At 32.7% G+C, this 18,047-nt stretch overlaps 1 protein-coding gene across 3 annotated transcripts in view; it reads right to left on the reverse strand.

The window, feature by feature from the left end:
* Positions 1 to 240: 240 nt before the first annotated feature.
* The window catches only part of Csp6 (chemosensory protein 6), an 80,545-nt gene continuing 62,738 nt past the window's right edge, over positions 241 to 18,047 (reverse strand). Inside the window, exons 2-3 of one of the 3 annotated variants that reach the window (XM_074178485.1) lie at positions 13,195 to 13,742; positions 241 to 285 (exon numbers count right to left, since the gene is read on the reverse strand). In XM_074178485.1, coding sequence (XP_074034586.1) covers positions 256 to 285; positions 13,195 to 13,742 — 578 coding nt within the window. In that variant the 3' untranslated portion in view covers positions 241 to 255. Of the gene's footprint in view, positions 286 to 5,807; positions 13,743 to 18,047 lie in introns of those variants that run through there. The other 2 variants (XM_074178484.1, XM_074178482.1) reach the window with 2 other exon arrangements.

The raw sequence follows: 18,047 nt of genomic DNA on the forward strand, positions 1-18,047 counted from the left end.
TTTTGATAGGTTTATTGATTGATAACTGAAAATATGTGCAGAAAACCTGACGATTACTAGTGTTTCCAAGTCGCTATCAATCACTGATTACTGTTTCGAAAGAATTAAGGCTTCGATGCCCTTCTTGTTGTGCATTTTGTTCTCAACTTTTTCATTTGTATTTGTATTATTTTTTTTATTGAGCTAATTTTCTTCTTGATTCCATTCCTTGGCTGGTGAAATGAATCTCTAGTGCCCTTCAAATATTGGCACTTATTAGGCATAATCCTCGAAAATATTTTTCATCTGCAAAAAAAACATTCATGCTTGATTATTATTGCTTAGGCAAATTATTTTTCCTACACTGAACCAAATAGGTACGTAATAAAAATGAAAAAAACATTGTATTCATGACTGCTGAACATTGATTTTCATCCGATGAAAGGTTTCATAAATATAATGTTACTTTTTTCATTACTTCATATCTTAGTTCATTAAAAAATAATCGATTATTGTACTAACAAACAAGAATCTTTGGCTCAACGAACATGATTACATTGACTCATTGATCTTCTTCATGGAAGCACTGAACATTTTTCACAAATCTCCTAGTCTATTTCATTGCATCAATGAAACAGTACATCATTTTAACGAACATGAGTGCGTTAATTCATTATGATTCGATGAAAAATCCATGGACTGGATTCGTCGTAGTGATGAATATATTGATTGAATGAATGAACATTTTGATCGTAATATCAGTGTACTTTGTTCATAAAACTGATGAATGTGTTTATACAGTAATTAACGTGTTCACTGAATAGATGAACTTTGAACTAAGTCTTAACGTAATACCTAGTATATTGTACTGATGAAAGTATTCATTAAATCAAGGATTGTGTTCAATGGATCTATATACTTTCCCATATTATTTTCTTAATTAGCTCCACTGGAACCTTTATTTCATACCACTATGTAATATAGATATTTTTGACTTGTTAGAAGGGTTGAAATTATCACTTCATAAGCTTTCTGCAAAAAATTGGAAGGTGACATAAGATCTGTTTCTTCCGACCCTGATCGATTTAATTGCTGCTATCAGTATTGAAACGCCGTCACCGACGTTTGTTCGTTTTCCACTAAATTTTGATATTTTTAGTTGGAAATAAAATAATATACATTTTTCTTTGATTTTTTTCTATAATGGGCTTGGGGTTGTCTTCGGCGCTTCGCCCTCATCAATCATCCTTTCTCTTGCAGTTTCTTACAGTTTCCTCCTCAATACGTAATAAATATACCATTAAACTAAGGTAAGGTGATGTGATATTTTAAGTAAAACTGTAAAAATCAAAGAAGTACGAATTTATTGATAATTCATTATTGTTGGTAACAATACTATGATTTTTATAATTATTGATGTTCATAAAATACTTAAGCCTGATTAATCCTTATCAGTTTCCTGATTTTCCTTCAAATATATATATATATATATATATATATATATATATATATATATATATATATATATATATATATATATAAATGGATAAGTACTCTTTGATCATTCCCATATTGATTTCAATTTAAGAGCCACCGGTATACAACTGTTTCAGCCTATTGGGCATCGTCAGTACCGGGCAGGCGGTCCTCGATTGAAGACAAAATGAGAAAAAACCAAGAAAGTACTTGATAAAAATAGCTGCGTAAACGCAAGCGAAACATAAGTGGAACCACCTATTGGTGTGACACCCAAGTCAACTTGCCAAGTTTTTATGTCAGTGTTGGTGGTTTGACCAATCAACCGACAACTGCGGTAGCAGAAATTTGGGAAGCTAACCTGAAATGCCATCGGAAAACGAATCCACATGTTTCTAGAAATGATATGAAATCTAGAAAGGTTAATGCAGTCAAGCTGCTGGAAAATAATTCCATGAAAATCAAAAAATAAATGGATAAGTACTCTTTGATCATTCCCATATTGATTTCAATTTAAGAGCCACCGGTATACAACTGTTTCAGCCTATTGGGCATCGTCAGTACCGTCAGTAATAGGCTGAAACAGTTGTATACCGGTGGCTCTTAAATTGGAATCAATATGGGAATGATCAAAGAGTACTTATCCATTTATTTTTTGATTTTCATGGAATTATTTTCCAGCAGCTTGACTGCATTAACCTTTCTAGATTTCATATCATTTCTAGAAACATGTGGATTCGTTTTCCGATGGCATTTCAGGTTAGCTTCCCAAATTTCTGCTACCGCAGTTGTCGGTTGATTGGTCAAACCACCAACACTGACATAAAAACTTGGCAAGTTGACTTGGGTGTCACACCAATAGGTGGTTCCACTTATGTTTCGCTTGCGTTTACGCAGCTATTTTTATCAAGTACTTTCTTGGTTTTTTCTCATTTTGTCTTCAATCGAGGACCGCCTGCCCGGTACTGACGATGCCCAATAGGCTGAAACAGTTGTATACCGGTGGCTCTTAAATTGAAATCAATATGGGAATGATCAAAGAGTACTTATCCATTTATTTTTTGATTTTCATGGAATTATTTTCCAGCAGCTTGACTGCATTAACCTTTCTAGATTTTATATATATATATATATATATATATATATATATATATATATATATATATATATATATATATATATATATATATATATATATATGCGAGACACTTTATTTCCTTATTGTATTGCAGTAAGTAGATTATACTCACTTTCATTGACTTTGTCATCCTGTAATTTTTCTAATAACATTTTGACAGACTTATCCTTTACATTTGCTTGTAGAAATGTCACAATCCTTGGGAAATAATGTTTCCAGTTTCTCAGCAAAGCATTATGTTCCTGGTGAGGAAAGGCGACATTGAAGTCTATATCACTCTGAAAAGTATAGGTAGTCAGTCCTATAGTTTTTATAGTCGAAAATATCAAGGTATTTGCATATACCAAACGATATCCAGAAAGTTGCTTGTAAAAATTCCATTTCACAAATATTTCTGTTGGATTTTGTGCATTCTTGATATAGCTCAACCGATATTGCGTGCAGATGTGGTCAAATTGATCTGTTGTTACATTATTGTACTTCAAAGATGTCAAACAATCTACGGCGTCTTCTTCAGGGCCTAAAAATGATATGAGATGTATTCTTTTACCGAATTATATTAGCCTTCCAATTCTATACTGTTTGACACAAAATCATGATACGCCCCACTTTTCTCCTTTGTGTCTCTAGTTGTACCTATTTATGAAATTTGGAACGTGGAATATGTTCTCTAGGCGTAAATTTTCTATTCATGTGTTTTTTGAAACTACTAATATTTTGAAAAACTTGACTACAATCATTCTCACAACATCTAATGACAGAATTTGTCTCCAAATTGTGTCTTCGTTTGAAATGTTTAATTAATAACGAAAAGGCACCGATATTTTGACTGCAGATAAAACACTTCATTGTCTTACGTAAATGAAAATAAGTAATAACGAATAAAACAAAATGAGCATATCTAATACGTACCTTTAATAAACTGTAGATTCAAATTCCTAGGTACTTATTCAACTTGTGTGCCGATCTCGTGAATATTCCTGATAACTGCACACTGTATCAATAGGTACCAACGAAATCACGAACTACAATAGCACCTTCGCGTCTTGTTTTGGTTATTGAGATCTTTATGATGTCAATAACGTCCTTTTAGCCAATAAGATTATGGAATTTCAACGTAGGAATTTGCGCTGTAACGAACTTTGTGCATCGATGCTAGGGATGATCATTGTTTTATGACTGAATTTCTGAATACGTACGTGGAAACCATGTATTATTTCATCATTCTACGAATATTGTACAGTAAACAAACGTAAGGGTTCATGATTTCGGGCATGCTTTGATGTATTTTCTTACGCATTTAATATTAATAACGAAGACCTTTCGCTGAAACAAAGTATACATATGGTTATTTATTTTATGTATCAGTTCATTGATTTATTGACCTGGGTTAACGATTCATGAATTCTTTCGTTCAATCGAAAAAACCATACATGGATTTAGGTTACTTATTTATTGTTTGAATACTAATGAACATTGAAATAATGTTCAGTATTCCTCAACTGCATTTTCGTGAGCTGAAGTAAATATTCCTTGAAACAGTGTAACAATAATCAAATTAATGAAATATTTTCATCTGAAGGGTGAATACGTTTATTGAATTATGGAAATTGTTCCTAGCTTTTCAATGAAAATGATTTTATTGATGATACGAACGCGTATATCGAATGATGACTAACTATTCCTGATACTGAAGAATTTTTCAGTGAATTGACGTAAACAATTGTGATGAACGGGGTTTATTGATAATATGTATAGGAGTTTTTTCAGTGTAAATGACAGTTTTGAAGGTGACAAAAATTCAATTGCGAATGGTTGTAATGGTTCATCTCCACTGAGTGGTGACATATTGTGACAGTATAAACATATATATGGTGTTGTCTAAATGTAATGATCGAAAGTACTTTCCGAAACAGCACAGCAAGGTCACAAAGAGTTATTATCTACAATGACTACTTGTTTCATTTGAAACCATTTCAAAAAAAGTTAAATTAATAATAGTTCTGTTTTTTTCTCGCTTACACAAAATATAACACAATCTACCTAGTGATTTCTTTCACACAATTCATCCCGAAAAACTGAAGTCGTTATGGCGACTAAGGAAGCTGATACTCGGAATTTAAAATGAAAAATAATTAGAATAGATTTTCAGATATGAGCGAAGTACTTATTATATTGTCTACTCACCTTTGAGCTAGAAACTACAACTAACGTGAGGCCGTTATTGAACTTTCCTACGAATTATTTTATCTTAACATTAAGGCGAAAAGCTGGATTTATAGATTAGTAACACAAGGTGTTCAGTAAAACCATAAAGTATCAAATTAATATGCATTTATTTATAAATATCAATCCTAAAATTAAACAGTAACGTAAGAGATGGTTATGTTTCATCTCTTGTGAAATTTTCCTTAAGGACAACCAAAATTGAAATAATATTAAAAGTTATCTTGTTTTGATTATTCGTTACGGAGCATGATCTATGAAATAAAATCTGATTTTTTTGCGTATATGCCACTGTTATTGTATGTCTCACATTGTATTACGTAATTTATAAATCTAGCTTTAGACTTTTAGACCTTTTTCGGACACTGTCAAGATCACTAGACACCTATTCATTTTTTCAACTAGAGGTCTGTTTCACTTTTACTTTTGATTTTATAAAATTGTACTATTCTTCATAGATGTGTTTCTCTAGATAGGTGGTATTACCCCCAAGCTGATGCTGTCCAATTTGGTTGATATTCAAAATGTATTTCACATAGAGAATGTTACAATGCTCAAAATATGTGAACAACTTACGATAGAGTAATATTGAGAAGGAAAGAAAGTTCTGATTCTCAAACTAATACAATAAACTAAACATTTTAGTTTAGTTTATTGTATTAGTTTGAGAATGTTTGGCTGCTGCATAATGTTCTTGAGAAAAACGGTTGATTGGTTATCATTGTTCAGCATTGGGGATACCCTTACATCGTTGTTTTACAAATGGAATAGGCGAGGCCAAGTTTCGGTACAATTTAATTTCGTCATTTACAGACAATTTCTTCATTTCAGAAAGAGAATTAAAAAAAAATTGAGAGATAATCAGAAAACCCAACTGAGGATTCCAATATATTCATTTAATTGGCTGGGTTTTCGAAGAAAACACATAGTTTCAACATAAAATATATTTGTTTCAATAACATTTAACTGCATAAAAATATCAAATAAAATATGGTTATATATAAATAATGAAAAAATACATATGGATGTATTGTTTTTCATGATTATTGTTACCACTTTGGTGATGATCTTCCAAGAAAAATGGAAGGTTAAGAAAGTGGGTGCGGAGTAAGTAGTACTTGAGAGTCAGCACATCATTTTTACTATTATTGAACACACATTCTGTCAACACTGGTATCATCATTCGTTTAAGTTGTTTTCTTTCTTTCAATATAAATTTTTTTTATTCAATACCTTCTGATTTTAGGGATATATATGAAAAATAATCTTTCTTTTCGAAAATCCAAAACTGACTGGCCAAATATTGGATTGAATCGAAATTCGTTAGAGTATCATGGGAGAATATGAACTAAAAATTGAATTTTTTGATTCACTATCATTGTTGATTCAGATTTTGATGAAACAAAATATGAAAATGAATATTCACAAAATAAAATTCAATAGTTTTGAATGATGTTTCTGTCGCATATGAATATTTTCTCTTGTTGAATGGAATAATACTATTTGCGATAAAACATAAAGTATCTTTCTGCCTATATGGGTTTTGTGTCCCATTTTGAAATTGCACCTAGAAGAAATCAGACGATATTACTTATTTATGGTTGGTACACAAAAATGTGTCCTATTATTCAAGATGAAAGCAAGATATTCAAACACATTAATGTAATAATCACATAGGTATGTCTTGAGAAATTCATCCGAAGTAAGAAAGCTTAAGATTGATGCCATATAATGAAACCATCGGAGTGTTATTATAGTCCAATCCAAATTGTCGGAATATGTACCTACCAGATTGAGATTGCGCCAAAAAAGTATCCTTCTCACATAATAATCTATCAAACAATTTTGGACAAGATTAACAGCCATGATAACGCTATTATTAATTTCACTAATGATAAAAATTAAATTATAAAGTAGTACCAAATATGTGCTTCTATTAATACCAAGAAACAATTTTGTTTTCATTTTTAATGTCACGTGAAAAACATGCTGTTTGATTGATTAATAAAATACGTTGACAATGATCTCAGAAAGTATCTAGAACAGTAGAATATCAACGATACTACTATTTCATCGGAAAATAAGTGTTTTGGCTTCCTACTTCACCATCTTCAAACAAAAAATGCAGGGAATATCCGAAAAAAAAATGATTTTAAAACATAGTCTCTGTATGTATAGAGCATTTACAGATATATCGTTCATTTGAATACTGTGAAAAAGAACCCGTTTGGAACAAGTACTTTCACAAGAATATTCGAATACAAGAAATTAAAGTATTTTCGACACACCTGTTTTCATATAAACATTTTGAATCACACGTTTGCCCATTCAGTTTTTACTCCAAACATTCGTTGTGGAATCTAAACAGATAGCATTCCACGATATACCTATAAGAAATAAACAGTTGAAAGTAACTGAGCAAACCATATTATATGTTTGAAATATTGTCTAAGGATTCCCATTGAATTTCTTGGAATTCAATTCGGACACAGCAGAATAAATATTTCTGAAGTATTCTTTAACAGATTCTCCCTTATTACTGAGCTGAAGAGCGATTGGAAAATAGCTCATGATAATCATACATATTTTGGCATTCAACAACGAGAGCTTTCTTCTTCTTCTTCAATTCATACAAGTGGATGAAACAGAAAAACAATATCTGTACAATATTATATTTCCAACTTTTTTACCTAAAAGCTAATGTGAAACTCAAATGCTTGATTGAAACATTTAGCTGGTGAGAATGTATCAAACAGTTAGGTTTCTGTTCAAATAGTACTTCATTGTGAGATTTCAACCTTTTGCTCCAACGCGGAGCAAAATATCAAGTAGTACCCTTTTTCGCGGGATGATATTTATATATGTATTAAATATATACATAGATATAGGTATACATAGATATAATCATAATTTCAACATAACTTCAGTTTAAAATTTTTGTTTATTTTTAATATAGTTCAAAGTGTAATATGGACAGTTTATCTTAAAATAATTCACCTCAGGATTTCAATCTAGATTCTTGGTCCAATAACCAATACTCGTACAGCAAACAATTTATCCTCAAATAGAAAATTTGATGATAATATGGAAGTATCGATTTTTTGTCACATGGCAAGAAACAAAATTCACTCATTGTATATAAGAATTGTCATTCAATAGACGAAAATTATGATAGAATTGAATTCTCATTTATATAATCTATGTTATGACCACTAATTGTACCAGTTTTGAAATGAGAGCATCAAGAAATGAACCGTGTTGAAATTATCGCTTGCATGATAATGTGAATGATAGGAACATCGGCGTTTTATTATGAAGTTCCAATCTATGATTTGCATAACATGCATGCATGCCCCATGCTTTAAATTTATGTAGATGAGAAGTAATTTTTGTGCACATGAGAATTTCAATGAAAAACCATGTTTGAATGATTGATAATTGAATGAAACTCAGTTTTCTTTTCGTAACTGTATTCTTAAGAAGATTTGCATTGAAGTAATAATATTTTCATCAGAATCAGGAATTATTGTTTGTGTTGACAGGCCAAGGCCCCCTGTCTTTGGTATACTGAACCAAATATGAAGTTGAACGAAGTAGCATTATTCGAAAAGACCTCGTTTGAACAGAATGGGAAAACTCCACATTTACCACATAATTGAGGAAAAAGTATGGAAACTCCGGAAAATTTCTCGAATTTGCTAATATCATAAAAAACAAAAGATTACATCCTAGGTCAATTTCAACGAGGAATCTAAGGGTTCAATTGGATTTGACCGTAAACCTCAAGGTCAACTTTTTATTTAAAAATGAAAACAATTTTTTTATTACTTAGAACTGAAGGTCCAAGATTAAAGGAGCCCAAAATAGAAATTACGTTGTAGTGAATGATCCATAAAGTGTTTTTCAAGTTATCACTACACTCACGAAATTTCTAGGTATTTCCTAATTGATAGATTAGCTACAACTCTCAAATGGAAAGGTGGGAAGTGCAGTGGCATTTTCAAGGTCTCCCAATTTTCTTTCCGATGATATCTCCATTAATTATTCTTCGATAAGAAGATTCTCAAAGTAGCTGATTCAATTTCAATTGTCGTTTACTTCTGCCTGTGAGAGAGGTAGTCAACTGCATATCCAAAATTTGAAGGAATTTGATTTTCAATTATCGGAAATCATCGACTTTATGTTGATGATAGACACTACTTTGCACTGACGAGTGGCCTAACAGCCCGAAAACGGTCTGCAAGTGTGTTCCAATAATTGAAAATCTATTGCGGCAGTCGTATCGCTAACAGCATATGCAGGAATAACTTCAGTGAAAAATCCTGCACTGACACCTGACGGATATAATCCAACGCCCTTCGCGGTGTTAGCCAGGGAAGTAGTTTCTGATAGGTGTCAGTCCATTAACCCACAGTGTAGGGAGTTGAAACTGGCCTGAATAATTGTTCCTTCAGATGATTTGGTAACTTGACATGTTTCAAAATATCGATCTTCTGATACCCCGTGCTAGGAATCACACGTTAAAAGGTAAGACCTCGTTAGTCCTCAGTTCACACAAATCTCAACTCCTGAGAGTTGTCATTCGTAGGGGGCGATAGCTGGTTAACGGAAAACATATTTAAACACATATACAAACTCAAATCAGTGCAAATAGTAATTTAGTTTCGCAAAAAGATGTCTTACATTATTAGCAAGACCTAACTCCACTTCATCATTTACTTAACTTCAATATTTTCGAATTACATGAAGTAGTGAGTAAAATTATTCTGAACCATAATAAAATATCATTCAACAGTTGAGAAATGTTGTCATTACTCTTTAGGCGAACATCATAAATTATTCGAGTAAGTGATGATAATTTGATATCATACTCTTTCTATAACTTATATCCGGAATATTACGAAAAATAATATTCATTTCGGGGGAATATCTCAAGAGAGATGTCATTATGTATCAAAAAAGACACCCCAGTGGAATTTGAAACCAGACACTCCACTCCACAAGTCCCGTGTTCTACCAACTGCGCCACAATCTTTAACACAAGTCAGTGCTACATAAAATTATTTGATGAACTTTCGAAATATATCATTTTCAACACATTACAAATTTCTGGTGGTGTCATTTTCATTTCTCAAGTTTATTTTTTATTCTTGTTTTCGGTTAGGAACTAGATATTTCAATACTTGTGTTTGATGTTCGTGGGCAAATTTTGAATTGGGGAATTTTTTTAAATGCGACTGAAATAAGACTGTCAAGTTATGAATTTGCTCATCTGTGATTAGCCTCGAAGGTAGTGAATTATGAATCTGGTCAGCTAGAATCGGTGAATATGAGTTATAAGATTATCGTCTACTCACCCTACAAAAAACGGTCATATAATTGATGTTTTTTTTTCAAAAGTCCTAGAAAAAGTAAGATATCAGAGTGACCAACAAGGAGAAAATAAAGCGACTTTCTTTCTATTATTACTACTGGAACAATCAACTCGAACCAAGGAAATTCTGAACAATAATTTGTAACAACCTGAATTAATTATGGAAATCCAAGTTATTTCTAATCAGGTACCACTTCTTATTCAAGATTCTGGAGTTGACACTAACCCTTTGTGGGATACACAAATAAAGTTCTAGAAATGAAGAATATAGCAGGCAAAATTGATTCTGTATAAACTCAAGTTCCAAAGGCTTCATTACGTTGCAGTTCAATTATTATTATACTTATTTTCCACAAACTATGATGAAAAACGAGGATCATGAGCAGAAGATTTTTACCATAATCCAACGACTCTCATGAAGTTTTTCTCATTCCTTACTCTTGTCAATAGTGGTATTCAACTTCCAGTTATCACATATTTGAAATGATGAAAATAGACATAGTGTTCTCATATTCTCATGAATGTTAACTCTGAAGTTCGGCACTGCTGAGTAACATAACATTTACTTCTATGGAAAAATTAACCATTTTGTTGATATTGGAGTATCAAAAGTGTTATTAATGAATAGTATTTCTTTCCACCAAGGACACCAATGAATAATGCAAAGCTGAATCTAAATATGGACACCGTGAATGAAATGACCTGGAATGTATCACTTCTTCTATCAGTTTCAGTCGTAGATAAAATTATCAATGGCAGACGGTTTTATTTCATCCAGTTAAAAAATTGTTCAATCGTCTAAATTTTTCCTTTGTTATTCTCCAAATACTTTTTTCAACCGACTTCACCATTTTTACCTGAAAGAAGAAGTTTTCGAGACATTAATGAATATGATGAACAATGCTAAAATAAAAATCTATGGCTATTCAATGAGTTTCTCAAAAATTAATTGATTATCGCTGTGGAGTTGAGCAGGAACTATCATGTGAAATTGTGTTTTCAAACTCAATAATGATTTTGAAATAGTTTCACCTTGAAGAAATATAAAACTTCTTATAAATGACTATAGAAAATGATTATTATTGATTCGGTTGTGGTTTGCTATTTTCTCAAAAAAACATCTCATTATTCAGTGATTTAGACAATATAATAATGTACATCAGAAGTTATCCAACTCTCATTTCATGTCATAATGGGATATTTCACTTATGAATACCTCATAATGAATTGACCTGTTTCACACAATATATCAAAATATCTTTCATAGTCAAAAATATCCCAACATTTGAGTGTCACAGGCAAAATAAGTAGAAATAAATGTAAGAGAGATGATGAATATATTTTTTTTTCGATTTCGGTTCCTGCAATGCAGAATGTGTGAAAATCGAGTGATTTTTTAGGTTGTCGAAATCAAACCCTACATATCAATTCATTATGAACATGAAACAACATGTGGCTATTATATTTATCGTTTCTTTTATCAGCTAAAAAACAAACAAAAACCATTCATTCGCACTCGATACAATGCACACTTTCTCTGTATATTGTTTGGTTCAAAAGGCGAATTCACCTCGGGCGTAAATCATATTACATAATACCAAGTACGAGGTATTATGATTTACGCCTGATGCTATCTATATATCTATCAAAATTCTTAAAAAATTCACAATATTCTTCGAACACTCAAAGGTATCAAGAAATTATTTGAAAGATGTGTTGATGACCGAAAGCTACGGAAACTATCTTTCATATTGCTATGTTTAAATTGACCCATTTCAAACTAATCGTTCATTTCCAGATGACTATCAGATTGTTTTAGTCCTTCATGATTAGTTTATCAGTTCCAAAACTTTGGATCGGTTACATTTCTGAGAATCAATTTTGTTTTAAAACACTAAAAAATAATTATGACCAGGATGAGCAATTCAGTAGTAGCTACAGTTTTTTGACATATGTTCTGAGCGGTGTATGATCTCTGTTTCTTGAAAATGACAAGTGATGATATTTTTATTGATTTGCGAAAGCAGAAAGATCAAGTGAATCACAGGTTTCGTTCAGAAAATCTTCTCCAATTGAATTATGCTCCACCCCATTATGACCTACAAACTAGATGGTATTTAGGTCGATACATCAATAAAAATTGCTTGATCTTAGAGAAGCAGTTGAATTGCCACCGCGATTACCGAATTTGATACCACTGGATCTCACCATATTGGACCATATCAAGGCAGTCGTTTGTGAAAAGAAACCGATGAATGTACAAGAATAATAGTAACAAATGACCAATCAAAGTGAGACTACAACTTTAATTAATCAAATGAAAATATTTCACCACATTTTATTTTTTAAGTTGAACTGAATGGAAGTATAAATCATAGAAGTTGTGTTTTCAGATTCTGAGGTTGAAATAGTGAACACACTGAACTGTTTTTTTCCTTGATTTTACGGAAATGATTGTTATTTTTTTTCTACAAAACAAATTTCAATTCTCAGAGCTATAACCACTACCAACAGTTATGAAAATTGACACACTCTTTATATACAATTTAGTATGTGGGCCGAAAACATCATTATTACATATCAAAAACTGAACCTGCATTAGATTTCATTCATGGTTGTTGTCATCGTTATTCTAAAAGCTTAATGACAAGCTAAAAACCAATCTCTACATATTATTACCAATACATGATCATCTAAAGCGATATTTATGTATATGCCCAACTACAATAATTATAAAATAATGCCACCCAAGCAAATGATGAAAAAGTAAAAATGGGTTATAAACAAATAAACAAAATCATTGTACCTACAAGTGACTGGCAAGTTCAAATTTTGACCAGAAAAAAATATTCTGAGGCTTCTTACGACTCAGTTATCAAAGAGGCCTAGCGATATTTCTGAGTACAACTTCAGCAATTTCCGCCCCTGTCTCTACAACCCTATCTCCCAAAGCTCCAATACCCCTAACCAGATTTCCAACAATATTAGTACCTAAACTTACCGTAGCTTCTATACCAGCTCCGATGTTAGCCAGAGGCCTGAAACGATTTGGAGAGCTATGAAAATTAGTGAATGTATTGCTTGCTATGGGAGCGTTAGTAGTGACCTTATTGACCAAGGTGACTGATTTTGTGGAAGTGATGATCTTTTTGGTAGATGAAGTGGGTTTTGCACTTTTATTATTGATTTTTTTTTGGGACACAATAGTTTTTCCAGTGGTAACAGAAGCGAATGTACTTGTGCCGCTTGTACTAGTACTAGTACTTGTTTTTTTCATCGAAAGTGTGTTATTGTCTATTGTTTCTTCAATAATGCCACCAAGTTTGTTCAACATTTTCAGGGAAACCACTGGTGCTGGTATCGATTCTCGGCTACCATAAGTCGCAATAAATTTTGCTGTTAGACTGCCATCTGGATCCCATTCTTTCTGTAGTTGTGCCCATATCTTGGGGTACTCTTTCATAAGGCGCTTTATACTTCTCAGTGTGACTGTCTTTTGTTTTTCCGTGCACTTCTTACAGTTAGTTCTAATGGCCTCGGGTAGGATCCCTGCAAAAAATTATGAAATGATTAACTGCTAATTGAAGAACTCGGTACAATTATTATGGTTATAATTCATGAATATTCAAATTGTTCAATTTCATTTTATCGCATAATCGATAACTAGGTCTGAATCATTCTCTGTGTGGATTTTAAACAGAGAATGGAATGTTAATAGCTATATAGGTTGTTTACTATTTGCCAATATGGCCTTCATTCAATCAATGTCCCACTATTAGTTTTGTAATATTCTTTCAAAAAAATACGTGTATTTGTTCACAATGATTACTCTCATAAAGTATGTTGAATTAATTACATTGAAAGTTTCACCGGTTGAACGTGAGGGATTTTTTGAAATATGCAACCGGCTTGTGTTTGATTCGAATATATTTTACAATTTCTGTGAATGGTCAACAATGTGTCACAAAAAAATATTCTGCTATTCTGCTATTCGGATGGATAATAGTTGAAATTTGAACCAAGATATATCTAGTTTATTGATATTCATATCAATGAAACATGTTGTGATATATTTTTCAAAATAATGTTTGTGAAGATCAAATCGTGATGTGTAGTTTTTGAAATTTCTATGGATCTTCATCATGTAACGGCCGAATCAATCAGAAAATTCGATTTTTTGTTCGCAAAAACATCAACCACATAAATCAGCCATATCGTAGAAAAATACTTTGACTTTTCTTTGGTTTCCATTTCGAATTTGCTCATGAATAGGTTTGTTAGGTAGGAGGATAAGTCGTTACCCATAGCCGTTTCCTCCTGTTGTTCATAAAAGCAATCTACTACCTGGAAACGGTTTTGTTTCATACAAAAATTAGTGAGAGAAACGAATTTATCAATCAAAGGAAACCAAAAGCTCACCTTCTTGTTTTTTGTATGTTATATGAACCCTAAGGAGTTTTTGATACAGAAACCTGGTTCCGCTATAGGCAAGATTTCAAACTTCCCAGTGATCCATTTTTCTCAGTAGGGTGTTTGTAGGTAGGTGATTCAATAGCTGACACGATGGGGCGCGCTTATTTTTCCGGTTTGTGGATTTTTGGGAGGCAATATAGTTTTGACACCTTTGGGTTAGAAACCTCAAATTCCGTTTCAGTTGAGGGGTAAGTATGTTGTCGCATTTCTTGAGGACGTCTTCTACTTCGGCAATCATCTTTGGTAACGGGTTCCTGGACAATTTCGCATACGGCCCATTAGTGATGAGAGTATTGACACTCTCGTAGTAGTCCAATTCATTTAGAATTACTATTTTGTTACTTTTGTCTTTGTCTTTCAATCGCTTGATAAGTTTTTTCGGATTTTATCGTCGTTTATCAAATGTTCCGGTTTATTTGTTATCATGTTCCTGGAAACTAGATTCCTGACTTTTTCTCGAACTTGTCCCTTCGATGAATCAGGCATATATTGAATCAAACTTTCAACACTAGCAACCATTCCATAGACTGTAGTTCATTAAGATTAGTTAGACAAGCTGACAACAACAAGCATCTAGATACCAAAGAGGGTGTAGAAATGAGAAAACATAATAATATTTTGAATAACAATGATGAACCAATACCTATTAGTATACTATATAGCTTGTTGATATAATATTTTGATCATGAGATTTATCTGACTATTACGTAAGGCCACATTGTAAAGTTAATTTAAGACTACTAGATAAGGCAATATTGTACAATTAATTCAAGACAATTGAGATAGCAGAGGTATCTATGGCATATATCAGGATTACTGTATGTATATTTAGTTACAATTTCCTCTTGAAGATGATCACTTGGTGATCGAAACACGTGTCGAGGTGTTGAAATAACGGTTTGGTTTTGGGATGAAACTCCATATCATCATATCAAGTTGAATTTAGTTGGTAACTATTATGAAATGAATTCACAAAAATTCAGCATCCTGTCCGTTTATATGACTGAGTAAGGTCGATGACATCTCGCCTTACGAAGACGCCATCTATGGGATCGACAGAGAACTCAATCTTCGAATAACAAAGTTGAACGAGGCTCCCCAAGGCGATCAGTTGCAAAGCCAAGTTTCGACATCGACAAGCCTGAGTAAGTCCTCGTTTAGCTTTCATATTCGAAGATTCAGTTGTCTGTCGATCCCATGGGAGAGATGTCATTGACCTCACATAATCAGGTTTGTCCTTTGAGGGCAGTTGAGTTGAGCATCGCAATTGTGGTTCAGCCTCGCTTGACTTTGCAAGCTATCGCCTTGGGGAGCCTCATTGGTATTTAATATTCGAGGATTGAGTTCATCAAATAGCCTTCAAATAGATGGCATCTTCGAAAGATGAGATGTCATTGATTTTACTTACTCAGGCTTGTCTTTGAAGAACAGTTGAGTCCAGCAGCACATTCGTGGGGAGTCAGCTTGCCACCACTAATGAGAACTATGGCGGGTCGATAAAGCGCTGTCTGATTTTTAGTTCTGTTAGGGCTCTGGTTTCTCACGTTATATGTTTATTTGAATTTTTTAAAGAATTGTGTGGAATATGACGTTGTTATCTTGGAGAAATCGTGGCGTTGGTGCTACTCTGCGAGCTGAACCACTGCCTAATATCTTAAAAAAATAACAAAACAATTCACTATATATTGTTTCCCTTTCGAATGTCTACAAAAAAGTTCACGATACAATGAGTATATTTTTTGAAAATTATTTGCTATGCTAATTTTAATGTTCGAAATGATGGTCACATAATAATTTGAAAAATATTTAGATAAATGCGAGATCGATATCAATTTAAAAAAAATCGTTTTGCTTATGGTAGCTTCATCAGTACTTGGTACATCAAACTACATGGTCAAAAGACATTGCAGAATAGTTTATTATGGATAATGTTATTGTGTTTTATCAAGTTACTGACCAGGGTATTAATAATCCGAATAGATACTTACTCATTTCAAAATTATAACTGATAGTTATGAACGTACTTTTGTTTAGGTGAATTGTATCTGATGTCATTACTATTATTTACCAGAATATTGTTAGGTAGTTATACAATACAATACAATTTATTCACCAAATATACAAGTAGAGTTTGAATACAACTATTGCTAACAGTAAATGGTGGTAAATAAATATGAAGCGCCCAAAAGAAGGTTTCCCTTGTGCATGGGCGAAAGTATTTCACGTTCTTAGCAGTTTATAGAACTATAGTTTCTAAATTATACAATATATACATAGATATTACAAGAAGATAGATAACAAAAAAAAACATAACATAGATATTACAAACAAGAAAGCATATAAATATAGTTATGTTCGTGTACAGTATAGATACAAGTTTGCATATGAACAAATAGGCAAGACATAGTGTATCTCACTTCAAGTTTTTCCTATCCAATTCTTTAGTTTTTTTTCAAGCCGAATGAACGTATTCTGCGGAGATCATCTGGTATATCAGCATATAAGACTGGACAGAGGTCAGTAAACGAACTTTGACATTTTCGTGTATTAACTCTTGGAATTGTTGTTGTTTTGGCTTTGAAGCGTGTTTCATGTTTGTGCTGCATAGGCTCGTATTTGTGCTTGTTTCTATGGTGGTGGAGAACTAGTGATTGAAAGTAAAGTTGACGGGCATCCAGAGCTTTTGCTTCTGTGAATAATTTTTTCGTTGGGTATCTATAGCTTTTACGGAGTATGATCTTTAAAATCCTTTTTTCTGATGTCTCTAGTGGTTTCAAGTAGGTGTCTGCGATACCACCCCAAACTTATACCGTATGTTATATGTGTCTGAATCAGTGTGTCATATAGAATTGACATATATTTCAAGTCAAATATTTCTCTGTAGACTTTAAACCTGTTGGCCATGCTCTTTGATTTTTTTGAAACATAGTCTGCGTGGTAGTTTCATCTGAGGTGACAGTCTATCATAATTCCCAAATATTTAATGTGGGAAGCTGAAGGGATTTTTGTGAGGTCGCTGTTGAATTAAAGTTTCCTATATATTGGGAGATCGCTGTAGCATGTAGAAGGTTTTTTGAAAATTGATGGTGAGTAGTCGAGTTTGAAAGAAATTTATCACATTTGTGAAGTCTTTTTCAGCTTTGTCTTCCAGAGATTGCCAGGATGAGTCTTCATAGAAGATCGCAGTATCATCGGCAAATCTAATAATGGAGCCTTGTTATAGATTGAATAGAATAGGGCCTAGTACCTTGTGGTACGCCGTATTTTAAAGTTTTTTCTGAGCTTATCGTGCCATCTATATTAACCACCTGCTTTCTTTCACTAAGGTAGCTCTCCATCATGGATTTCTGGTGTTACCCAGAAATCCATGGCTTCAAGTGT

The sequence above is a fragment of the Leptinotarsa decemlineata genome, unplaced genomic scaffold (assembly GCF_025532065.1).
Source record: "Leptinotarsa decemlineata unplaced genomic scaffold, Ldec_3_MD MMD2_tig00003798_RagTag_RagTag, whole genome shotgun sequence".
Taxonomy (NCBI): Eukaryota; Metazoa; Arthropoda; class Insecta; order Coleoptera; family Chrysomelidae; genus Leptinotarsa; species Leptinotarsa decemlineata.